General features: G+C 40.9%; 2 protein-coding genes across 5 annotated transcripts; one reads left to right on the forward strand and one right to left on the reverse strand.

Annotated features, from left to right (window-relative positions):
• The first annotated feature begins 437 nt into the window (after positions 1 to 437).
• Positions 438 to 22,307, forward strand: atp13a2 (ATPase cation transporting 13A2). Of its 4 annotated transcripts, none has more exons than XM_040152213.1 (30): positions 438 to 626; positions 4,033 to 4,109; positions 4,595 to 4,762; positions 5,639 to 5,697; positions 5,802 to 5,868; positions 6,000 to 6,079; positions 6,405 to 6,482; positions 6,571 to 6,640; positions 6,779 to 6,913; positions 7,005 to 7,071; positions 8,847 to 8,978; positions 9,374 to 9,535; positions 10,039 to 10,149; positions 10,356 to 10,402; positions 10,540 to 10,728; positions 10,835 to 11,041; positions 11,461 to 11,571; positions 11,988 to 12,144; positions 12,403 to 12,514; positions 12,648 to 12,772; positions 12,971 to 13,149; positions 13,575 to 13,667; positions 13,817 to 13,896; positions 16,006 to 16,158; positions 16,272 to 16,368; positions 17,528 to 17,751; positions 17,892 to 18,043; positions 18,233 to 18,405; positions 19,387 to 19,582; positions 21,601 to 22,307. In XM_040152213.1, the coding sequence occupies exons 1-29, from the start codon at positions 614 to 616 to the stop codon at positions 19,552 to 19,554; spliced, it is 3,486 nt and encodes a 1,161-aa protein (XP_040008147.1). In that variant the 5' UTR covers positions 438 to 613; the 3' UTR covers positions 19,555 to 19,582; positions 21,601 to 22,307. The 4 variants fall into 4 exon arrangements, with proteins under 4 accessions (XP_040008147.1, XP_040008146.1, XP_040008149.1 ...); XM_040152212.1 differs by lacking the exon at positions 438 to 626 and adding an exon at positions 2,376 to 2,723; XM_040152215.1 differs by lacking the exon at positions 438 to 626 and adding an exon at positions 2,774 to 3,306.
• On the reverse strand, positions 20,537 to 25,739 carry szrd1 (SUZ RNA binding domain containing 1). The gene is made up of 4 exons (XM_040152217.1): positions 25,548 to 25,739; positions 24,156 to 24,205; positions 23,029 to 23,298; positions 20,537 to 22,059 (listed from the first exon to the last, which is right to left on the reverse strand). Exons 1-4 carry the CDS (start codon positions 25,593 to 25,595, stop codon positions 21,948 to 21,950), a joined length of 480 nt encoding a protein of 159 aa, XP_040008151.1. The 5' UTR covers positions 25,596 to 25,739; the 3' UTR covers positions 20,537 to 21,947.

Genomic DNA, 25,739 nt, shown 5'->3' on the forward strand with positions numbered 1-25,739 from the left:
AAAAAGCAAATGCAAGGCTGGAGGAAGATAAACACTAGCCAAAGGGATTTTTCACAAAATGGGACCCAAAAGTTGTTCTTATAAATGGCTTTCAATAAAGCTATGAAGCATTAGTGAATGGTCTAAAGCTATTAGCTGAAACTTATTAGCACTTTACAAAGGATGCCACAGAAACAGAAAGATATTTCTGTGTATCTTCGCAGTCCCAATGGAAATTTGTAGGATTTAATTGGCAAAGGCCTTAAAACACACGAATTCAATATAAATTGTTAATCAGACCTCTATGGGGATTACAGACTATTTATCAGAGCAAAATGTAATTATGAAATATCTTGTCATATAGAGAAAATTAGCTTATTGTGGAGGAACTTAGCAGATTTTTACAAGCATTTACAGTTTCCTCAATGAACACACCGATATGGGCGCGATGGTCTTTCACACATGGCCAAGTTTGTGACTCTTTTGGACATCGCGACTTCCCGTAGAAATGCGCAGTGTGTAGCTGGGGTAGCTGAATGTTTGACAGAAGCTCAGTCTTGGGGAGACAAACTGCCGTTTAGATCTACGATGGTTTGAAATAAGGCAACGTGGGGGCTGTCATCCTGACCCGAGGATGGATAGGCGCGGTAAGTGCGTCTGAATGCTATTAACGAGCCGTTTCCTCCACAGACTTGACAATAGTGTTTAAGCTACACAAGTGTGTTTGCCGACCGTTAGCTAGAAGCGGCCAGGGGCGAATAGGCTGCTCTGCGCTGACAAACGTGGACTGGCTGCAGTAATACTTCCTCTTAAACAAACTCAACATTCTGCAGTAGTAATGTAGTTATGGAAAAAAGAAGGTTAGTTATCGTTAATGTCTAAGACCTTAGTTTAGCTATCACTATCAGGCGATCAAGTAGGAAAATAACTTTTGATCAAAGTCACTAATATGCATTCAGTGTCCCTTCAGACCGTTTTATGCTTGTGTATTTTAAATCAGAACTATATTTCTGAGTTCAAAGTGTCGTTTCAACTAATTTAAGGAAACAGAAAAACAGTTTCTCGCTTTTTCCTTACCTCTGGTGATATCTAGCCAAGCAGTTGTTTTAGTTTTATTTGCATGGCTGACGTTGAGATCAAATCAGCCCGTTTTTAAATTTTTTAAAATCTGATACGTCAACCTTGGCGTATATGTAGGTCGATAAGTAACAAGAAATGGCAAACAATGTTTGAGGCAGTTCAGAGCATGTCTCCAGGACATAGTTTTGCACAAAGAAAACGGGAAGTTTCAGGCGAATATCCTGCCTTCAATTTTTTTTTTTAACACAAACCTAATACATTTGTATCAAAAATGTTCATGTAACATGTTTAGACTGGCAGCAATTCATTTAAATACTCCAAAATGTTCACCAGCTAGTCGGAGTACACTGGGTTTATTAGTGTTTTCCGCTAAAAGAAAAAAAAGCTGCCTGCTGCTGCTGGAAATGACAGTGATGAGAGCGGTGAGACTGAGCCAGAACCAGTAATATTGCAGGCTGTAAAACCAAAACAATGAAAGCTGAAAGACACTAAAACTCCTCGGCAGAACAGAGGGAAACTGCGGAGTCCGGTGATAATTCTCTACGGTTTCTTCACTATGAGCAAACGCTTTTACATTACTCGCAGTCATGTGACTCATTATTAATGTAGAAATATTGCTGAGAGTAGCTTTAAACTGTCAAATATCTAAATATTGGTCTCAAAACGGTCAGTATCAGCCGGGCTCCAGTCAATACATGTTACTGCTGCTGCTGTCACTACTTCTTGCAGTGCTTCTCCTACTTCTAGTTGCTAGTGCTACTACAACAAGTGTAACAAAGTTGCACAGACTACGACTGTGTTTGTATGGGCTGTTTGCAGTGGCATAGCCAGTAGACGAAGCTGATGTTGTGCTATTTGAGGTGAAGGTTTTTTTTTCTTGTTTTTTTTTTGTGTTGTTTTTTCGCATCCTCAGCTCAGATGACTGTCTTGTGTCTGTCTACTCTTCTCTGCATATCCATTTCCCCTTTTTGACAATGCAGAAAGTTTGCTGGGTGTAACCGTCTGGTTGACGATAAAACTGAAAGCCTGGACTTTCTTAGGGTTGATCACAGTTCACTGGACAGAGCAGTATTTATAAAGTCATATTTTAGGAATATATTATTCAATTGTGACCTGTCAGAAGCCCTATTCTCCTTCGAACGGGCCCTTTGAGCAGTTATTGATCAATGCCTGGGACAAAGGTAACTTAAGAGGGGCATGATGACTTTGAGATCCCTGGGATTCCTGGGCCTGGGTGTTGAGACAGGCTATCTAGGTGAGGTATGTGAATGAATTGGTATCTTGAACCCAGCTGGAATTCAATACCAATTTAGGGATTAAGGAAACACTGGCTGCTATGGGGCAACATATTGTCAAACAGACATGCCTTTAAAGAGGCTTTTCCAAATAGTCTTGACACACAGCAAACCATGATGAAGGACTTTAAACTCGAAAAACCAATGGGGATGTGATTGCAGACTTGATACTTTTTTAAGACTACTTTTGCTATGGATTGGCCTAGTTAGAACAAGCCCAGCATGTGATTTGTAAAATAACCCAGCCTCAAACTTTCACATGATTGCTACTACAGTCATGCGCACAATGACAAAACAGATGACTCGGTTTCTTGTGTAGAGTGTAGATTATGTATGTGGCCTCATGTCCACACAGTACAAGAACAACAAGTAGGTCATGAGCCAAGGGACACAAATGAAACACATGAGCATACAGCATGTTATTGTATCCTTTGCAACAAATACAATTTCTTATTATAAGGAAAATATGACCCTAACGATAACTTGATGTTTAACTAATTGTTTAAATGTTGCTGTTTGGTGGCTTTGATGGGGCTGTCGGTGCGGAGGGAGAGTAAAACTATCAGACATTTATTGAGGCTGAGGAGTTTACCTTCCTTTATCGAACTATACTGAAGTGGCTGCCTTTCCTGTTAGCCTGGTGGGGTTGCCATATCCACGAGCAACCTACCCGTTGACAGCGTTAACCCGGTAGCACGGACATTAGCATCACCGTTCATCTTTCTTTTTTTTGCACGTCCCGGGGCGGCCAGGGCAACAGTTGTGTAAATACATTGTGAGGCACTGAAAGTCCTTCCTTGCCATCGATCGCTGGTTTATCCGTCGCCTGCTCCCGAAACCTGTTGAACAGGTGTGTCAGTCGGGTATCAGGCGCGCACAGGAACCCAGCCGCTCTATAGCTTCATTATTGCGGGGATAGATTTACTGTAGACTTACGAGTCTCGGGTGGACGGTAAGCTCGCTTTTTTTTTCTCCCCCCCTCGAAAGTGTTTCAGAATGATTGAAGTTGGTTTTGTGTCTAAATTTACCAGGTCTTTGGGAAGCGGAAACGAATGTGTGGTTTAAAAAAAAAAGGTAAAATCCCCTAGGTTAATGTGTACTATCAATATATGGCGTTTACTAGGACTTAAAGCAAACGTAACACGTTATTGGGCATTTTACCTTCCTCTGTTGCCCTTTATGTTTCTGTAGGAGTTCAAAGGGTATCTGGGTGTGTCTGGTGACCGTACTGCAGTTTATGGTGACTCTCGACTCTTCCATTATCTCACAGATTTTCTCAAACTCTGTCTGTGTCTTTATTTTCACTAGAGTTACTCCGGGGCTATTTGCAGAGGGATTACTCAAACTGCATCACAAAAGTAGATACATGAAGAAATTCGATTGAACATCCATGACCACTGCTTTAACCTTACTGAGCCAGACTATACATGTGCTGCTGCGAAGTTTAATGGCTGCCTGATAACTCAGAGAGGGGTCATGAAGTATAAGCTCAACTCAGCGCAGTTTGGACCAACATTGTGCAGAAATGTACACCTAAAAGTAATTGCGGTTTGCAACACGGACTAAACTAGAGCCTTGTCAGTATTGACTTTAAGGGTGTATGTTGTGCTGTTCAGTTCATGTAACTTGTAGCAGAGGATCTGTTGTTTTAACCCCAGCACCCCAACCTGCTCTGTAGGTAGTGTGGTGGAGCCGCAGAGCGGACTCCCCTCACCCAGTCAACGAGACCCCCTGCTCGGTCCTGACTCGCACATGGTAAGAACCACCACAGTGTTTCTACTAAACCAACAGTGGCCACAAGTTTGGCAAATGATGTTTGTTTGTAGCAACAAAGAATTAGATAGCAAAGAGGACAAATTGGGAGAAAATACAATTATAGAATCTGGGTTGATAGATGGGCAGGCTACAGCAGTTGCGGTAGTGTGCTTGCTTGATGTGGTGTGAAAACGTCCAATGACACCTGTCACCTGTAGATGTATAATTTAGAGAAGTGGATATAACCTTGTTGTATTTACAGACATAGAAGAACTAGTGGTTTTGAACTTTATCTCATTTTATCCAGGTATCACTGTTGAAAGCTTCAAGCCGCTGTCAAATTCGGGCTTTCGACAGTGACTTTTTATCACGTAGTTTGGGTGCTGATAAGCTAACCAGCTGTATGGAAATAAACCTCTGTCTGACTCTGAAAATTAACCTGTGTTTAAATCTGAATGGACCGTCTGACTCATTTGCTCCACCAGGATGTTCAGGGGTATAAGTGGGTGCGCTGGCGGGTGTGGTCGTGTCGTCTGGCTGCCGTGCTGACCTTGGGTTTCCTCCTGATTGTGTTTCACTGGCGCCCGCGGCTTGGTGTCCTTGCCCGCTGCTGCTCCTGCCCTCTGGCTTTAGCAGATATTCTGCTAATAAGGGTGAGAAAATTGAATAGTTCCTACTCTGATTTCAAACCTCAAACCTCATTATCACTGAAACTGGATTTGTCTTGGCATAGCAAGAGTTGCACTTGACCTGTAAGTCATTTTGTCCCACAACATCCTGTTATGTTCTAAAAGAGAATACAGGACTCCATTTAGGCTCCAAATGGCTGAAACTGGTCGTAAAGTTTTACACTGAGCAGTCGTAGCTGATATAAAACCTGCTCTGAATGTTAAATTAGTATATTATGCTGAACGTATAAAGTATTAATTTAATGTTTGTGGGTGAATGTTATCTTTGTTTAAAGTACTGCTCTAACCTTGAAAAAAGTTAATTATGTTTTTGTGTCTATTGATGTCCAAAATGCTGTTGCAGATTATTTTCCATGTTGGCAGGAAATAAATTACACAGAAAACACAGTCTACTTATAATTTTTACGTACACTGGAACAGACATCCCAATGTTCACCTTCAAAATGCACATCAGTCAGGTTGCAGTGGATACCTCACCATTTTCTGTCCAGTATTCATTATCTAAGCTGCCTGCCATCTGTTTTATTCACATGTACTTACTGGGTGGAACTGTGGATTAAATGTTCCTGTTTATACAGTTGCCATATCTGCAATCAGCTGCTTCAAAGCTGGTGTCGATGAACTAAGTATATCTATACATTGCTTTATATCTGTTAGCTCGCTCTCTCATGACATCTGATCACCCGGCATAAATGTTAGTGGCAGATGGAAAAAGGGACCATGCCTGTGGCAGTATTTTGGCTAATCCTCCGATACACTGAATTAGAGGCTTCCTATCTTGTTTGATCAGTGCCCAATTTCCAGCAGTAACAGATGTATTTATACAATCTTCACCATCAGGACATTTCTGGCCAGCAGCATGTCGTGGAGGTCCTCACAGAGGAGCTAGAGGATGGCAGGTCAGCTCCATGTCTCTGTCCTCTGAAAGCATCGTCTTTAGCCTTTCATCGCTATGCACATATCTGAGACACTGTTGAAACCGTTGCTTACTTTTTCCTTTCAGTTTGGAGTTGTTGGGAGAGTGGGAGGTCATTGAATGGAGAGATACAGTTCAGCTGTACAAGGAGGAGGTAAGGAAGAAGGGAGCAGTTATGTAGTTTGTTTGTTTTTTTTTAATTTTTAAATTTTTTTTTTTTTTACCAGAATAATATGCTGCGTCATCCTCTTTCCCAGACTGAAAGTGACCTCTATCATGTTACAGAAAACGCTGCTGCGCTACTACCTGTTTGAAGGGCTGCGCTACATCTGGCTGGACAGGAAGGGAAGTTTCTGTCGTGTTAGGTATTGAAACAGGGAAAATAGAAACCTATAGGATTTCACTGAGTTCTGAGTAGCTAGGTTCATCCTTTATATTTGGATATATATGGCTTTTAAAGAGAACTAATTTGTCCTGATATTCAATGGCTTGATGTTGACTATTTAAGAAAATTTGATCAAAGAAAATACCATAAAACATACTTTTGAAATATGTCTACACAATTGTTGTTTCAGCCAAAGAATGATCTTATTATGACATTGAAAAATCAGGAGTTTTTAAAAATATGACTATTTCTTTATCATTTAACCCTTTGTTTGTTTTTCATACACCGCCATCTTTGTCATGTAGTGTCCTCAATGAGGACTGGACCTGCAAGGATCTGTATGGCTTCCAAAAGGGCCTGAGTCACCCAGAGCAGAGCTTGAGGTAGGAAAGGATGCATTCATGGAGAAATAAGATGATCCTTTAATCGCAGAGGGCACTGCTGAGTAATCCATGACATGAATTCTTTCAGGAGACTTATTTATGGGCCCAACCTTATTGATGTGCCTGTGAAGCCTTATATGAAACTTCTGTTTGAGGAGGTGAGATGGAAATCACAGTCTTTTATACTATTTTTTTTTGTTTGTATTTTTTGTATTTTTCTAAGTAATATTTTATTCAAAATCCAATCCAATTAAATTGAACCAGCTCCTTCCCTTTGTCTGTATCTGCTTCCTTAGGTCCTCAACCCATTCTATGTGTTCCAGTTCTTCAGCATCACCCTGTGGATGATTGATAATTATTACTTGTACGCCATATGTATTTTAATTATTTCCATTATCTCTATCAGCATCTCTCTTTATGAGACCCGGAAGGTGAGCCTGTAGTGGGATACTTAATCTGATTTATAATTGATGATATGTTTAACTCTGGATATTATGAACCTTATTTGACCTTACTCCACAGCAAAGCATCACTCTTCACAACATGGCCCGGTTGGTCATAAACGTTACAGTACGCAGAAACTCAGGAGGTGGGTTTTTGCAAATGTATCCCTCTTCCAATGTGAAATTCATATAGTTTCAGAAAATGGTCTATGTGGATTTGTTATTTGATATTTAGGGTAATTTTGTTCACTTCGCATCAACAAGAGTCCTGCAGTAATGTGCTTCATCTGAAGGCAGAACAGTGGCAGAAATATTTAAGAAATCAAGATCTAAAGACTTTTGGCACGGAAAGGGTTTTAGCCTGCTAAGAGAACAAGTCAGGGTGAGAGCAGCATGATTTGACATTAACTAAACACTCTGGGCCATGGTTTGCGTTTATTCTCCAAAAGTAGGTGCAACTCGTGATCTACCAATGTTTCAATTCCCAGTTAACAGTATTAAGTATGCATACTATTACACCATATGGTTCAACAGCATCACAAACTCTATCCTCCAAAATAATCATTCTGTCAAATCAACACCTCTCTAAAACTGTTTCGGCAAAAGTTGAACATTATAACCTTCATGAATGTCAGGATTTATGGCGGGACTGCTGTTTTAGACTGAATTAGTTTTAGCTAGATGTACCTAATAAACTCAAACCCAAGTGTAAATCACACCCTTTGTCCTCCATAGGGGCATTGGAGTTGCCAGTTCGACATGGTTCTCTTTAAAATGGGCTAAACCGGCCTGAAAAAAATTGTCAGGGGTCAATAGTAGTACCCAAGGTAATTTGTGCAACTTTCGTAGAAGTGACACATCATTTGCAGCCATTTGGAGCTTTTGGAGTTAGCCTAAATTAATTATAAATAAACATGAAAAGCTAGTATTTGCAGCACATTCAGTAAGTTTAACTTAAATATTTTATACTGAAATGATAACAGACTCAGAGCCAACCAGTGTGAACCTGCTCATATTGATATGATTTCCTAAAATAGAACTATATCAACTTGTGATCCCAGCACAACAACTATTGAGGAATATACACTCAAAGCCTCAAGCGTTAAACATGAAAGTTGACAGAGCATCCTAACGCAGACAAGTTAGCCTACCGTTTTTAGATGATATGTCATGTTGGTTGTTGAGCTGTGATATGCAAACTGCTGTTTGCACAGTTTACACTCGACTTTTTGGTCATTTGTTTTAACAAAACGCAGGCACACTAACGACTTCTTTGACACGGTGTCATTAGTTTGGAGCCAACTTCAAGTAAACATTTAGTAAATGTTAAATAAGTTAGACCTAGCAGCCTCCATTAGGTTGGGCGATTTCAAAGTTGTGAAAACAAGGTTGTTTTCAAAACACACAACCCCAACCCCAAACCCCCAAACCCTGGTTTCCCAGGTTGTCGGCCCCTCATGCCACTGAATGCAATGGATTAATCCTGGAAGGCTATTGATGTAGTGCTTTTCTCCTAATGAAAGTAGCACCGGCGATTGTCCGACCAATGAGAATTTGGTTGGACGATAGCACTTTGACCAACCCGTCGACCCGGAGACTACAGCCCTACAAAGAATTGGCAAATAAGATTTTGTTTTGGTAGGTTGTAGGAAATGTTAATTGTTTATTTTAAAAAGAGTTTACTTTAAAAAAAATTACAAATTCAAATTTTGAACAAAGAAAAAAATTACTTTTTAGTGTTTGTGCCTGAAGGTGAATGCTTACACGTCTCTTCTAACTCTCTTGTTAACAGAGATGAAATAAATGAGGAAGTAATTTTGTTTTATTGGACCAAGTAAAGCCAGACTGCTTCTTTCCAGTCATTCTGCAACCCAGAACTCCCTACAAGAACATTCATTCCTATAGTTGTGTTTTTTCGCAGCGGAGGAGTGTGTCAGCTCGGTGGAGCTGGTACCTGGCGACTGTCTTATCATCCCTCAGGAAGGTCTGCTGCTGCCCTGTGATGCTGCCCTGGTGGCTGGGGAGTGTCTGGTCAACGAGAGCATGCTCACAGGTGATCATCAAACCTCAACAACACCACTAGGCCCAACATAACTGGAGCAAATTGTCATGTTGAATAACTTCAGCTGTCAGAATATTTGCTACTCTCTGTGTTGATGAAATGCCATGACCACCAGCCCCATGAAACTCTACAGAAATCACAGAGAAACTCCAACAAATACATATTTTTTCTGTTCTTGAAGAAAATCTGCATATAAAATAGTTTCACCTGACAGTCTTCAACTTTGAGTGTTGCTGCCGTTGTCACTTAGTATTTGGGATTTCATTTAGAAAGGCCTAGAACTGTTGACCAATAAAAGCAAAAAATACAGTAAATGTGTCCAAAAAAACAAAATCCCTATTCAGTGTATTAGTGTATTTACCTGTTCCCATTATTCGTGTGTCCAGGTGAAAGTGTCCCAGTGCTGAAAACCCCACTGCCGGCTAGTGAGGGGAAGTACAGCTCAGAGACCGAGCGTAGACACACACTCTTCTGTGGTACCCAGCTCATTCAGGCCAAAGGGGGAGGGCCAGGAGGTGGCGGTGCAGTCGCGGTGGTCACAAGCACTGGTGAGAAACTGAGGATCTGAGGCGGTAACATTTTAGTGAGATGTCAGTTAACGGTTGAACCAGATATTGTTTGGTGGCCATTGTGCAAGTTGAAGGTGCCCCTGTGGAGTTTTTGACCACTAGTGACGCTGTGGAGTTAAAAGTGGTCAAAAACTATGATGTTTTTATGAGTGGGTCTCCGTTTTACTTGTCACTTACACATACGTTACACATTATTCCACTGATCAGCAGGTGGCGGTAATGTGCCTGCAAAAGGCAAGGAAGAAAATGAAGTTTCAATGTTCCAAAAAAAAAAAAAAAATCGGCTTTGCAAATAATTATGAGGAATGAAAAATGCATTCAACATGCTTGTTACCCCTCCGTGATAAACACATTTCGTTTTAGAGAATGACACTAAAATTAAACAGAAACTTTGTTTACAAGGAAACTCCACAGGGTTACTTTAAGAGCTTACGTTTGCTTTCCAAGTCCGACCAGTTCTCTGGTTTAATTCTCATCCTCAGGGTTTGTCACAGCCAAAGGTAACCTGGTCAGCTCCATTTTGTATCCTCAGCCAATCAACTTCCGCTTCTACCAGGACGCTATCAAGTTCCTGCTCATCCTGGGTTTTGTGGGTAAGAGCTTTAACAGCAACCTGACTTATTTTGTTTCACGAGTGTATGAAAAAAACTTAAGTTATCTGTAATGAATTGTGCAAGTAAAACAATGTGCAACTCTACAGCTGAATTTCTCAGATTATTTATTTCAAGCCTTTTGACCAGTAAGTAACAATTATTGAATATTAACAAACTTTTTCCAATATTGTCCTCCTCTGTTTCAGCTTTTATTGGCACCATTTACAGCTTTGTGATCCTCCTCAGATCCAATGTAGGTGCAAGCTACAATGTCCTGTAAAGATAGAATTTTTTTTTTTTTAATTTGACAGTAAATTTTTATTTATTTTTTACTGCACAAAACCAACAAATAAAGTGATATCACAGACTTGTGACTGGATGTGTGTCCAGGCGACTTGGGGCGAGTTGGTGATCAGGAGCCTGGATATTGTGACCATCGCAGTGCCTCCTGCCCTGCCTGCCGCCATCACCACTGGCACTATCTATGCCCAGCGCAGGCTGAAGAGCCAGGGCATCTTCTGCATCAGTCCACCACGCATCAACGTCTGCGGCAAGGTCTCCATCTTCTGCTTTGACAAGGTGGGGGTGAATCCCTTAACTGAAGTTTACTGCGCATGTGGAAAACACTCATGGCTATTTTACATGCTGAAATTGCCAGTCACCAGTGCACTATTGTTTTTACCAGACAGGGACTCTGACGGAGGAGGGTCTGGATGTGTGGGGAGTGATGGAGGGGGGTCCCGCCGGTTTCTCAGAGCTGGTCCCTGAGCCCAGACTCTTGCCCCCAGGGCCCATGCTCACAGGCCTGGCTTGCTGCCACACCGTGACGCTGCTGCAAGGTCAGCCCCTCGGAGACCCTCTGGAGCTCAAGATGGTTGAGTCCACTGGTTGGGTATGATAGTATAAAGCTTATTTTATTATAAGAACTTGACTAGGTCTGGGTATTGTGTGAAATTTTTCAAGAACGGTATTGATACAATAATTGACTTTTGGGACAGATACTACAGTGAAACAATGCTTTATGATACCTTACTAACTTATTACCTTTGTCATTTAACGAAAGAGGATCATATTCTCCAATGTTAAATAGTGTCTAAACACAAGTAGCTGTCCAAGAACTTTGCCTAAATATATAATTGAAAAAGTGGATTAAGTTTCCCTCTTGTTCACACTGGGACATCACAAGAACCACTTCTTGTTTTTGCATTCTTCAGGCGATCCATTCCACGACTGTAGCATTTCGTTTTACAGTGAATTTCCATTATAACATTAATGTAACTCAGTATTTTCTTTTATTTATCTAATTTCCAGACCCTCCAGGAGCCAGAGGGAGATGGGAAGGTGCTGGATGCAGAGTTTGGAGACCACAAAGTTTTGGCTGTCATGAGACCTCCTACTCAACACCTCCAAGCTCAGGGAATTGTGAGTGTCCCTTGCATCATTCCCATATAAAATAATTATAATTATTAAACATATAGGGATTATGTGTTAAAAGTGAACAACCCCTTAACCACTGTAGCGCTGTTGAACAGGAACTGATCTTTCCATATCTTGTGTTAGATTTTGAGAAATTGGCAACATCAGGACATTTCCAAGGTCATCTGTGATCTGAAACAATGGTTTTGTGCCCCTTTTCCGTTGAAAGACATAGGAAAAGTGGGTGCACTAGCAGAATAAGCAGTGTAACCTGTGCAGTGTAGTCTCTGCTTTCTTTACTGTCTCCCTACTATGTTCTTTGGAAAATTTTAAAAACTTGAGCCCAAAAAAAAAAAAAAATCATCTGTTTGGAGTTTCCAGTTATGCGTAACTTTTATTCTTCTTTTTCATTTTCGTGTCAGCCCACAAGCGAGGCGGTGGCCATTGTTCAGAGGTTTCCCTTCTCCTCGGCCCTGCAGAGGATGAGTGTGGTCACAGTGGCCCGTGGGGGTCACTCGGCTCTCGCTTTCATCAAAGGATCCCCTGAGATGGTGGCTAGCCTCTGCCGAGCAGAAACAGGTTAGAAACTTTTAATTATAATAGTGCATAGTTTTAATTATGACTAAAACTTCAAGTGTGATTGTTACTCAAACATAATTTTAATGTTCATGTTTAAGTCAACTAGTCCTTTTAAAGTTTAAATCTATAATTGCAGTACAGCATTTGTAGTGATTTTGAATTTCCCCCCCCCCGAATATAGGTAGAGAATAGTAGTGAATTTTGCATATGTCTTTGTTTTTTTACATGACATTTATACGAAATGCTTTCTGTTTGCAGTGCCGGAGCAGTTCTCCAGCAAACTGCACCACTTCTCCAGCGAAGGCCTCAGGGTTCTTGCACTTGCCTATAAACCCTTAGATAAGACGACTGACTTTATGACCACTGAAAGGTGAGAGCCCAGTCTGCATTTCTGGCTTCTCTGTGGCACCAAAGCCCCTTCATAGACTCTTGTTTGTCTGTTTTTGTTTTTTGAAGCAACAAAAATTAGCTCTGTGCTAATGCAGTTGTGTGTCTGTCCATAGGGGGGAAGTAGAGAAAGACATGCAGTTCCTCGGCTTGCTGATGATGAAGAACTTGGTGAAGCCAGAGAGTGCTAAGGTTATTAACATGCTGAGACTGGCACAGCTTCGCACCGTCATGGTCACTGGTGAGAGATCTTTTGCGCTTGTATTCCCTGCAGGAGAATTAACACTGTGCAGTTCCTCTTTTTTTAATAGGAAGGCATTAAGTTGCAGGCATCAACATGCATATTTTCTCTAAATTTGCTCTATTCCAAATATCACCATTTGCCTTCAAGATGAAGATCATTCACATGTCAAATCTTGTTTTGTCCTTCTTCACGTAGGCGACAACATTTTAACAGCAGTCAATGTAGCAAAAAGCTGTGGGATGGTGGCGTGTGATGAGAAGGTGATATTTGTCATTGCCACCCCCCACACTGCCCAGTCCATGCCCACCCTGAGGTTCAGCCTGGAAGACAGAGCCACAACTGCTGCCCAAAGCTCCACAGAGGTCCTCACTTGGGTTGGTCCTGCTCAGACACAAACCAGCAGTACACTGGTCCTCAGGCCGTGCATTAAATATTAGAGGGGATGATCTTCATCATATGTCAGACTGAGTAGGAATCGTGGTCTTTTCCCAAGGGGCCATGCTCTGGGACTTGAGACAAAATGAAGGAGTGGTTTGATATCAAAGCTAATTTCCAGTCAAATTTAAATATTTGTCCTAGGGTTTGGGTCCCATAGTCTCTCATACTTCATGAGCTGTGTCACAAAAAGCTAATTCTTATTCACATACACACATTGATGCTTGCAAGTTTTTACTAATAGGCAGTGTCATATTTAATATTTAAGTGGTCATCTCAGTAGCACAATCACGACCTATGTTTTTATACTGTCAGGATGAATTTTGGTCTCTGTTATTGATGTTTTTCCCCCCTCTCCTCTCAGGGCTTGTACCAGGATGGTTTTGGCTATCACTTAGCTATTAATGGCAAGTCCTTTGCTGCCCTTTGTGACCACTTCCCTGAGCACCTGCCAAAGGTAATGTAAGCTGTGTAATCCCAGCAGGAATGTTCTGACAGTGGATCATGCTAAGTATTGACCAAGTAGTTAGCGGAACAATGATTAAATTACATCATTTTGGTTCAAAAAGATAGGACTACCTTTTCTTTTATATGCTGTCATTTCAGGTTTTGATGCGAGCCACAGTATTTGCACGCATGACTCCAGACCAGAAAACCCGGCTGGTGAAGGAGCTGCAGAAACTTGAGTGAGTTCAAACACGAAGGAGAAGAATGGGAACACACAGAAATAACAGGAAGGCAATAAAACCCAGCAAAAATCTACAGAGGGGAACAGATCTACAGAGAATTGAGTATTAGGGGAAATCAAACCCTCATTAACCCGTAGTCACAACACTGAATTAACACAAAATGGGTTAATAGACTGTCAGATAGTAAAGTCTGAGGTATATTGTTGTCCTGAGATTTTCTAGTAGTTATTCAAAACTGATAAACACTGGTAAAATTATATAAATATATTAAAATACACCAAAACAAATCCACATGACTATTTTAAAACACACAAAAAACATGTAAAAATTTAACCGGTCTGCTAGAAAATTAATGCCTATAGTGTGAAAATAAACTTTTGCCCCATGAACATCAGTGTTTTCACAAAGGCAACAAAAAGTAACCTGCTGTATATAGCTGTGGGAGGTAAACTGTAGTGGGACTGCAGTTTGAAGCACATCCTTGTTGACTCGTGATTGTACTAACTGATACTAAAACTATTAGATTTAAGGTGGAAAAGGACCAGTACGTTGTATGTGGAGATCAAATAAAATATTGCACATGAAAATAGTCAGGTCAAGGGCTTTCAATACTTGTATGATAAATGTATCACCACAAGTGTAGTATGTCATTTTTTTAATATACAGTGGCTTCAGAAACTATTCAGACCACTTTATTCTTTGCACACTTAATTGTGTTGCTGATTTAATATTAAATGGATAAAATTGCCATTTGTGCCTGATAATCTACACTTAATAACCTATAATAATGAAGTGAAAACATGTTATTAGACATTTTTGCAAAGTTATTAAAAATCAAAAACTGAAATCTCTTATTCATAGAAGTATTCAGACCCTTAATTCATTACTTTGTACTTACTTTACACACCTGGATTTTGCAGTTTATCCCATTCTTCCTGGCAGATCCTCTCAAACCCCGTCAGACTTGATGGGAAGCGTCTGGACTACCATCTTGAGGTCTCTCCACATATGTTTTATGGGGTTTAAGTGTGGAATCTGGCTGGGACAGTCAGACTTGTCCCAAAGCCACTCCAATGATGTCTTGGCTGTATGCTTGGGTCATTGTTGTGCCTAAACAAGAACCATCGCCCCCGTTTCAGGTTGCGTGCACTCTGAAGCTGGTTTTCTTCAAGGACCCATCTGTATTTGGCTGTTTCCCTGTCCCTGTTGCTGAGAAGCTCCCCCATGGCATGATGTTTCCACCACCATGCTTCACTGTAGGGATGGTATTAGCCAGGTGATGAGCAGTGCCTGGTGTTTGCCAGAGATGGTGTTTGGAGTTCTGCTCAAAGGGTTCGGTATTTATCTCATGAGAGCAGAAAGTCTTTTTCCTCATGCTCTCAGAGTGACTCAGAATGAGCTGTCTCATATGCCTTTTACTCAAAGTGGCTTCCGTCTACTCACTCTATAAGAAAGGCCTGATTGATGGTGTCCTGCTGAGAACATTCAAAGCATAAGAAATAATTTTATACTCTCGCCCCGACCTATGCATAGCCAGAGTTTTATCACCGAGGTCTACAGAGAGTTCCTTGGATTTCATGGCTTGTTTTTTTGTCCTGACATGCAGTGTGAATTGTGGTTATTTATACACACAGGTTTGTGGTTTTCAAACGATGTCTAATCAATTCAGTTTGTCACAGGTGGACTCCAGTTAAGTTTTAGACCCATCGCAGGGATAATTAAAGGAAACAGGATGCACCTGACAGCAATCTGGAGTGACACAGCAAAGAGTCTGAATACTTTTTCAAAGGAGAGATTTCAATTTTTCATTTTAATAAATTTGCAAAAATGTCTAAAAACATGTTTGGTGGTTGTCATTATGGGTTAGTGAGTTCAGATTGAAGAGCAAAAAAGTCAATTTCATCCATTTAAAATAGAATCTACAACACAAAGTGTGCAAAAAGTGGAAGGGTCTGATTTCCTTTCTGAAGCCACTAAATAGAATTAACCGTACTGCATTATGTCCATCACATGTCACTGCTGGCCAACACTGACTGGCAACTACCTGACTTTAAATAAGGCACCTGCTATTAGTGAAATTGCAATGCTCCTCTTCTGCTACTGCAGCTACCGGGTGGGCATGTGTGGGGACGGGGCCAATGACTGTGGGGCCCTGAGAGCTGCTGATGTTGGGGTATCCCTGTCTGAAGCGGAGGCTTCGGTCGCTTCACCTTTCACTTCCAAAACCGAAAACATCAGCTGTGTGCCGCTGCTTATCAGGTGAGGGAAGTGGGAGGGTTTAAAATTGTTGAAGTTAGAAAAGCACGTTAAATGTGGATGACGTCTTTGAAAACCAGCCAAACTAGTAATGTATGTGGTACTTGTCTCTGCAGAGAGGGCCGATGTTCTTTGGTCACCTCCTTTGGTCTCTTCAGATACATGGCCCTGTACAGCCTCATTCAGTTCTGCTCTGTCCTCATCCTTTACACAGTGAGTAGCAGCGGAGCTCATCTCCCCCTCGCCTTCAGTGTAGCCATGTTTGGATCAGCCTCAGCATATTGCTGCCATTCACTTGTATTTCTGTCCAACTAATCATATGAATAAATTGTGTAAAATGTGTTACGATTTGTGAAATTATTGAGGAAGTTATTAAACTCAACCAATTAGGAAATGTTTAATTTCATATCATTTTGTTTCATTAGAAACATTAAACATTTTTATTTCAAAATGCTCTTTTATAGAACTCTGATTTTATTCTTGAAAAGTTACTTTTCATAGTGACACATTTAATTTCATAATGTCACTTTCCATGACAGTGGTGTTGTCACCGCCCTCTCACCTTTCACCCAATCACATGAACTGCTACCAGAACGCGCAAATTAGCTCCTGTTAGCTACCTAGCTAGCTGCCTAGCCAGCTAACTACCTTGGTCGGCTCATGAACCTAATCACTCAGCATCAAAGTGAAGAGCAGTGTTAGCTAGCTTCTGTTGGCTTGAGCGACAAGAGAGAATTGTGTCTTTCTATGAGCAACATCTTTAAAGTCAAAACATGCTTGAGGCAACTTTGTGAATGGCAGCAGCTCACCAGCCTCACTGGTTAATCCACTGTCTTCACACTTGGATGAGAAATGATCCAAGCTCACAACCAAACCTAGCTAGTTGGCCAGCTAGGTAGGCAGCATGTGCAGCCTGGTTACGCTAAATAAATGAAAGGAGAGGATATCTTCTGCGTTTATTTACAGCAGCAGCAGCTAGCTAGTTCAACTGGCTAAACTCGTCAGGATTTGTTGATCTTGCTTTCTTAAGAGGAAGATGACAACACCACTGTAATGAAATAAATTATAATAATAACTAATAACATATTCACATGTAATTTAACTTATTTATTTAATATTGAACAAGATGCAACCCATTCAAACCCTCAAACTAAATATGTACCAAACAAAGGAGCAGTTTAGTTGGTTTATTCTAAAAAAAACAATCGGTGCATGATTATGGCCTAAATCACATTCAGTACACATTTGCAACTTGCAGAATAAATCAGTTTGTAATTAAAAGTTGAATCAAGTCTACAGTCTCTTCCCTCACCTTTATTTATTTATGTAAAGATGTCACAATGAAATGTGACTTCTTGATGTGCATGTCCAGGTGAAGACGGGTGTGGCTGACGTGCAGTTCCTATTCTGTGACATTGCTCTGGTGACTCTGCTGGCCATTGTGATGGGAAAAGGAGGCCCCAGTAACCAGCTGCATCCTGGCAGACCCCCAGCCAGTCTCCTTGCCCTACCCGTCCTGGGCAGCCTCTTCATCCACACCTGCATGATCATCTTGGGCCAGCTGGCTGCGCTCTTCATCACCACCTCACAGGACTGGTCAGTAAACAAGAGAAACAACTGCCTTTTATTTCTCATCAGAATATCCTAAAGAAATTGTTATATACAATTTAAATACAATGTAAAAAACAAAACAAAACAAAAAAAACAAAAACAAATTCATCCCCTCTATGTTTTAGGTATATTCCACTCAATTCAACAGTGTTTGGAACAGCCAATCTGCCCAACATGGAGGACACCAGTGTGTTTGCCTTGTCAGGTTTCCAGTACATATTCATGGCTGTGGTGGTCACAAAGGGCTACCCTCACAAGAAACCTCTCTACTACAATGGTACGTCCTCAGTAATGTCCAAAGATGATGGTTGTGGGATTGGAAGGGGGACGCATTCACACTCAAGCTGACAAACTGCTCGGTTATTCATCGTCGTCAGCTTCATTAAATATAGTATTAAAAGTGAAGCTTATGGAATTAGGACCCTGAGCTGAGAAGTGATTATTTTCTTTGGTCTTATATTCCCAGTGATTTTCCTCTGTCTACTGTTCATCCTCTTTTCCCTGATGACTTGGCTGGTGTTGTATCCTGGGCCTGACGTTTGCCGAATACTTCAACTGTACCACATCTCTGACATGAAATACAAAATGCTGCTCGTCGCTGTGGCTGCCCTCAACTTCCTCATTTGTTTTGTGGTGGAGGTGAGTGTGGATATGAAACTTTTAACATTCCTTTTTAGGACAAATTATAATCATATTTACATGGAAAATAGCTGGCTCAGTTATTAGCTCCAACCAACGCCAACTGGATGAGACGCATGACTGTCTTTCGATATCTATGACGTTGGGATTCTCCGTGATGCTTCGCAGTTAAGTTATACTCCAGCCAAAATTGATCGTTGAAGGCCCTCTACAGACTGGAGAGGTGGCTATAAAAACTTGCTAATATTCTCCTTCATGGAGAAAAAAAGTGGATCTGGTCATCTTGACTTCATGTCAGTTACAATGGAATTCAATGGTGACATGTTTTAACGGCTGGAAAAGTATAAAAATGTCTAGAGTAACGTCTCTAAACACTCCTGTATGCTCAGCATATTCAAAACCCTCTTTATTTTGCCATAATATTTCTAATCAAGTCTGTTCATACCTTATTTGTATAAAGAATGTACATGTACGATGTGTGGTAAACCCCTCACCAGCTGACTAGTAATTTCCAATCACATTGATACAAGTATAGTAGGCAGCCTTTGTCTCACTGTTGTCACTATGTGGATTTCCTCATGCCAACACTGCTTAGCCCACACCTTACACTTCCCCCACCTCCTCTTACTGTTGAAGCTTTGTTGTTACTGTCGACTTGTTACACGCTAATGTTCATGTATGTTAACTGCCATCTCTGATTCTGCAATATTAATGTTAGATTAGTTCTCCTAGCAGAATCCTCAGTTTCTTTGAGAGCTCCCTTCATGAAATCGGAGTAACCAGCGAACGTGACACTGGGTGACAGCATCAGATGAACCAGAATCAGGAATAAATGTTCCTACTATAACAAGTCAAAATGTCTGCTGTAAAAACTTCATTACTATTACCAGATAAACACTCAATGCACAATCTCTGTAAGTGTGGTATATTCCTAAAAGCCCCCGTTTTTCTTTTTTGTTGCCCCCCCCCCCACCCCCCCAGGTGCTGATAAACATGGGTATCCTCAACTGTCTTCGGTTGCTGCGTGGGAGGCGTCCATCCAAGAAACAATATAAACGTCTGCACGTCCTTCTGTCTGACTCTCCATCATGGCCACCCCTTAATCAAACCCTGTCCCCCGCAGATCTCACAGTCATCTGCTTGTCCTAGCAGCTGTTCCCCCCTCTGTTGGACACTGGTAAGTCAGTGTTACCTAAATCACAAATATATTTTCTCTCTAACCACTTGTGGTATCTGACCATGGAGATTGTTTTGGTTTTATTTGTCTAGGTTTTGAGATTTCTGCCTCCTCCCCAATACAGTGGCAAATGTAATTTTGTTTGTGGCGCTTTTTTTTTTTTTTACAATGACATTTATAAAGTTCAGCAACATCAGAAACAGTGCTTGTTACTCTGGATAATCCCATTGTGAAAAGCATTCATTGGCACTACTTTCAACTACTGAAATGAAACCATTTGAAAATAATGAGCCTGCATCACAACATGAAAATGACTTTTTTTTGGCAAATCATTTTATTAAATCAGTATTTACAGGCAGTTTGTGTTCTCAGAGCTCAGCTAAACCCGTCTGTCTCCTGCTTTGCCACTAGATTTCCTGAACTAAAATCTCTTACCAGTATTGTGAATTCTCCCTCAGATATATTCACTTTCTTGAACAGTACAGTAATAAAATCAACAAACCGGGAAGTAAAGATGTGATACAGGAGGCACAAGCTGAATCCAGCCATTATTAGAATTCTTCTACTGATGATGTGCACCACTGTATATGGCTTTATTGAGATTTCTTCTCTGAACAAATGAATGTGAAAAACTAATCACTTCTATTGGGCACAATGGACAGTTAGGTAGTTGCTACCTCTCCGGTTCACATCCAGCTGCGTCTACACGTTCCATTTCAGGAGTGGACCATCAGTTACTGACAAGGGAGTGGTGGTACAATTTCATACTGTGACCAAGATGCGAACCGTTAAAAAAACAAAACAAAAACAAAACTCATTCATTCATCTTGGGACATGGACATCATTTCAGTCGTATTTCACTATACACTCTGCCTAGCACTGTTTCTCACAAAGTGCCAACCCAAGCTTAAATATGGACATTTGCTGTTTCAGCAATCAAACCTGCTGGAAAAATACAATCTTCGTTCATTTTATTCATTCAGTCTCGTTCGCTTGCACCTGAGTTCCTACAGACTGTACGTCAGTGAAGGACATGATGAAACGAGCACACCGCTGATGAGATGGAGATACAATGGAGCGGCTTGTGAAGTACAGCAGTCAGTTCATTCCCCCATCTGAACTTCCCTTGAGTTGCTGCCAACACCACCTTCAAATAATGACATCTGAATTACCTGGTACATATACAGGTTGCTTTTAAAATGGGCATTTGGTTCATTTCAATTAAAATACTGCTCTGACATTGCTGCCATCTCATACAAAAAGGCAGAAAAGCTACTTAAAATGGACTTAAATCCACAATCTCCTTTTCACTTTTTTTTTTTCTTTGCTTTTACTTTTAAATAGAAATAATGAGGACAGGAAAGAAGACAGCCATAAAGCTTAATTAAAAAACAAAAACCGTAAACAGAACTTGTAAGATATACAACTTGACACACTTGCTTGACCCATACCCTCAGTTTTAAAAACAAATGGCAATTTACATATTAGGGGTGCACTTATTATGCTAACAGCCTAGTTACCGGATAGGTACCAGTTAAATACTCTGCATTAGTGGTGAGTTCACTGTGGGAGATCTGATAACCACAAGCTGCAGCCGAGGATGTCTGTGTTTAAACTGTACGGAGAAACCAAAATGTGACATTTTGGAGTCATTTAAGCACAAAACAAACGGGGAAAATTTGATTGTTTCCCATTTCATAACCGCAGATATTTTTATGTTTATTTTTTAAAAACATTAATATTAAATGCTGTTTTAATGAACAGGTTCTTGGTGGTTTATGTATAACGTGAGGTACTTGTATCTGTACACAGTAGATATCAGAGCATACCTAAAAGATAAAAAATTACTGAGCCAACATCTGAAAAATTAAAACATGAAAGATGTGAGAAGTGATGTGTGGTATTATTGCTGGGGAGAAGCTGCTAAACAAGGACCAGCTCATCTCATTTTGTTATGGCCTGTCACATCTCCTCCTCTCTCTATCATCCTTGATAAAGTCTTTGCTTCTGCCTTGCAGGCATCCTGAGATGGAGCCATGGGGACTGGAGGAGGAGAGAGATGGAGGTGAGGGGCGTCTCTTAAAGGGATCATCACAGTGAGTCCAGAAGATGTCCATAATCACAGTGTCGAACAGACTGGATTGGGGAGAGAGAAGAGCGTATTTGACTTCCTCCTGGAGTTCCTCGCTCCCTGTCAGTTCCACACGACTGCTGGTGGTAGGGGCTGAGCAGCAGTGTTGAGTATTCACTGCCCATCTGATATTATGGAACTGAAGTAAGGAAGTTTGAGAATACAATGCCGTCTTTGCTCTAAGGAGGCCCTTGATCTCTCTCCTCTCAATGGCTGGGTGGCCCCGGGGCCCACTTATCTGTGCTGTCGGAACCCTTGGGTGCTGTCTGGACCGGCTGGCTGCCGGACAGTGTGATTGTTTGATCGGGTGTCCTCTGAAGGCAATGTAGAGTTATTGCGCCCTGGCCTGGAAGAAAGAGGAAACGGGAATAAATCACAGACAGCAGCGTTTTCCACGTGCCAGCTGCCAGACAGAAACAGCTCACAAGTCGTTTCAACTTGGCAAGTTTCAGCAGCATTCTTGTTTTCAATTAATGTCTTTCTCCTGATCTGTCCTAATTACAGGATCCCTGTAGTCTCACATTTGATATAGTGTTCCATCTTGGTTTCAGGAAAGTTAGCTTCAAAACTGTATTAAAAAGTTTAAAAGCATGATTTGAGTTTGTTGTTTTTTTAAATGTAGTGCATTATTTTGTGTGAATTTTGTTGCTTCTCACCTTCCACTTATTCAATGAACTTGAAGTGTAAGCCAGAAACAGTCATTCAAGCTCTGCAAAGATGCATCAAAGAGCTGTCTCTAATTATTGTCAGTTTCCACCTCATGTCAATCAAAACCCAGTTGAACCAAAAGAGACAAAAACAATGTGCCTCTGCCAGCTGTAGTCCAAATCATGAAACCAAAAGTAACACCAGGTAGGGAGGTCAACAAAGCTCCTCACAACCCTGTTGCCATGTGGATTCTGAAAATTCTACTGCGATTCATCTGGAAGTAGTCCCATCTTTTTGGTGCCTACTTTGTTAGTTATTGTTCTGATTGTTAACTTGTGTTGCAACCATTATTTGTCCTTTTTAAGGAAGATAGTATTTACATTATATTGTTTTATTTTTTTCTCTTAAAAAATAAATATACATAATATAAGATGGCACTGTGCTTTGGAAATAAACATTTAAATACTCAGTGACAACATTTGTTAATTACTGGAACGAAGGTCGATGGAGAGATCCTAGAAATTCTCAGTTGAACATTTAGCTTACAACAAGTAAAATAGTCTTCAGCACAACATGGAATACACCAATTACAAGTGCCCTTCAACAAGGCTTTATAAGGCTGTGTAAACCTATGACCTCTAAACTGTTAATATTTGTGGATTATTACCTGTCAGTATTGGGCTTATCCTGAGGCGGCTCCTCTGGGCAGGCACTGCCCAGTATTCTCTTCCTTGCCTCGGCGTACTCAGCCTCACGCTGAGCCAGAGACTTGACCTGTGGTGTAGGCCTGCTTTGATTCAAGGGCGATCCCAGCGACCCATTACTTGCAGGCCGCTTCAGAATGCGAATCTGAGGTGGGGGTGCTGCTGGTAGAGTGTCGTCCTGTATCACCATAGTTGTTTTCAATGGAGATCGTGAAGAGTTGTTACTGGACTCCCTAGAAGCAGACCGACAGGAAGCAGTCCATGCAAAATTAGTGATACGGCAGATAGAAAGAGGCAATTACATTAAAGAGAGGGGGGCACTGCCAATAATAGCTTAGATGCTACAGCCATGGCCAAAAAGCTCATGACAGAAACTCAATCACATTTTCCTTGTTCAGAGTTACATATGTAGTAAAAAGTATCTTCAGACAATTTCTGAATTGTTAGTATTTGTTCTTCAATTCAGCTCACTTAAAAAGGGATGAATTAATTTAGTAATGAACAAAATCAATAAATTGATTTTGAAAAATTGGGACGCGCCAATCCAACTTTTTTCATTCTGATACCGGATCCATTACCTCAACTCACGGTATCTACCATTACAGAATCCAGTGCCAGGGCTCTCTTTTTCCAAGAATTAAAATATGTATCCTACATTGCATGAAACTTATTTGGATCATTTTTATTTAAGGTAACATGAGGACAGGGATTACTGTGGTAATGAATACTGAGTTGACAGCCCACTATGAATGCACAAATGTAAATGATAACACTGACAAAGACATGGTTTTTAATTGTGGATCAGTTAAGTCTGACCAACACCCATTCTGCTTAATAAGGTCAGTATCAGCCATGACATGGACCCAGTGGATCAAATCAGTGCATTATTGGCTCTGGGTAGATCACCTGCATGGTGAGCTCAGGTGTGGCTCATAATAATTTGTAAAACATCTTAGGTCATGTTCAGGTGCATACTTTTACAGATAAACAAGAAACAAACACAAAACAGTGTAGTTTTAAATGGAAAGTGAAGCAATCACTAAAGCGTCACAAATTTGAACCATGTTTCTTCTACCTTTTAAAGCCTTACTTTTCTTTCTGGCTGATCCTTAGCTTCTCTTCTAACCGTTTTTCCATTTCCTGTGGGGGGGGAAAAAAAAGTCCAAACATGTATTCATGTAAACAAACAACACAGTCAGATTGATTATGTATGGGAAGAAAAGTGCGGCAGTATTAAGCAAGGCGGGGAGTGGATGGAAGGCAGGATTCAGTTACAAGCTATTTATACATGTGTAGGACAGCTGCCAAGTCATAACAGAGAGAGTGCTCAGTTAGCCAACATTAGCCGGGTGATGTTGACAACGAACCTTGTTAATGTAAAGTTAGCTTTTTAATCGCGTTTAATACTGACTAACCACAGTCAGAGAGTTAAAAGGATCTGTAACTTTAGCCTGAATAGCTAATACGGTTACGGCTAACTTCTACTGAGAGCCACGTCCTTGACGTAACGAATTAGCAATGGTCTGCCAGACTATCGTGACGACGGCTAATGTTAGATAAATGTAACCTAAATGTTACCAACTCGCCAGTTTGGTGATATAACTAGCTCGCTACCCAGCCAGTAGTTGATAACATGGCTGAAAATGTTGTCCACCAACAGCTCGGCCTTGTAACTTAACAGGAAACCAACAAGTTAGTTCAGCACGCTGACATTCAGTAAGCTAACCTTGTAATATGAATAGTTTGCCCAGGCTCCCCGAGGAAAAGTGCCGAGACGAACGCTAATGTGGTTGTTTACTGTACAGTAAAGTTACTCATCTTCACTTTATGGTAGTAAAATCTGGACCTTCTAACTCATTCACGGTGCTGCTAGTCGTCGTCCACAGAACGGTTTGGTTGGTCGGTTGTGTGGGAAACAGTGTTCAAGTTGGCAATTTCGTAAAATAAAGAGTTATTGGCGTTATAAAACGCAACGTTGTGCCGAGTTGAATATGAGACCAGAGCAAAAAAAAGAGAAATAATGATGTGCGTACATTTTCTAATAAGTAAATGAATATTTAGTTGACAGATTTTCCACGTTAGCCATGTTAACTGTAGCTAGCTTAGCATTAGCTAACATCAACTTTAGCATTTCAACCAGCCAGAGCTTTAATTCAGTGGGTTTAGCTCGCGTCGTGTACATTCTTTAGCTACTAACCAGGCATATTATTGTTATTTCATGTTAAGTAAGTTAGAAATAGCAAACGCCGCTTAGCTAGTTAGCTAAGCCCATGTTAAATTTGTCTCGCTCGCTAGCTACTTGACGTTAGCTCGCCAAGTTTCTCAAAGCTACCGTTAGCATTAGCCAAAGTGTTGGCCCGTGGGAGTCGTTAACATGGAACAACACTGTGAGAATTTCTAAAACCAACAATGTAAATATAAAGAAGCCACCTAAAGGATATTCGCATTTAAATGAAGATATATTGAGCCCTTCGTTATTTACCCCACTGTCAGCAGCTTCCTCCCAACTTTCGGCGACCTCCTCATCCATGTTTCATTTTGCTCAGACACGCTGTGGAGGTGGCCGTCTGGGTGGCTTCAGACCCGCCTCTCGACTAGCTGCGGCCCTTGACATCACACTGACGGATTCCCCCCCCCCCAGCGTAACACCCCTCCACACAGCTGATCAGAAATG

Source organism: Xiphias gladius, chromosome 18 (genome assembly GCF_016859285.1).
Source record: "Xiphias gladius isolate SHS-SW01 ecotype Sanya breed wild chromosome 18, ASM1685928v1, whole genome shotgun sequence".
Classification (NCBI taxonomy): Eukaryota; Metazoa; Chordata; class Actinopteri; order Istiophoriformes; family Xiphiidae; genus Xiphias; species Xiphias gladius.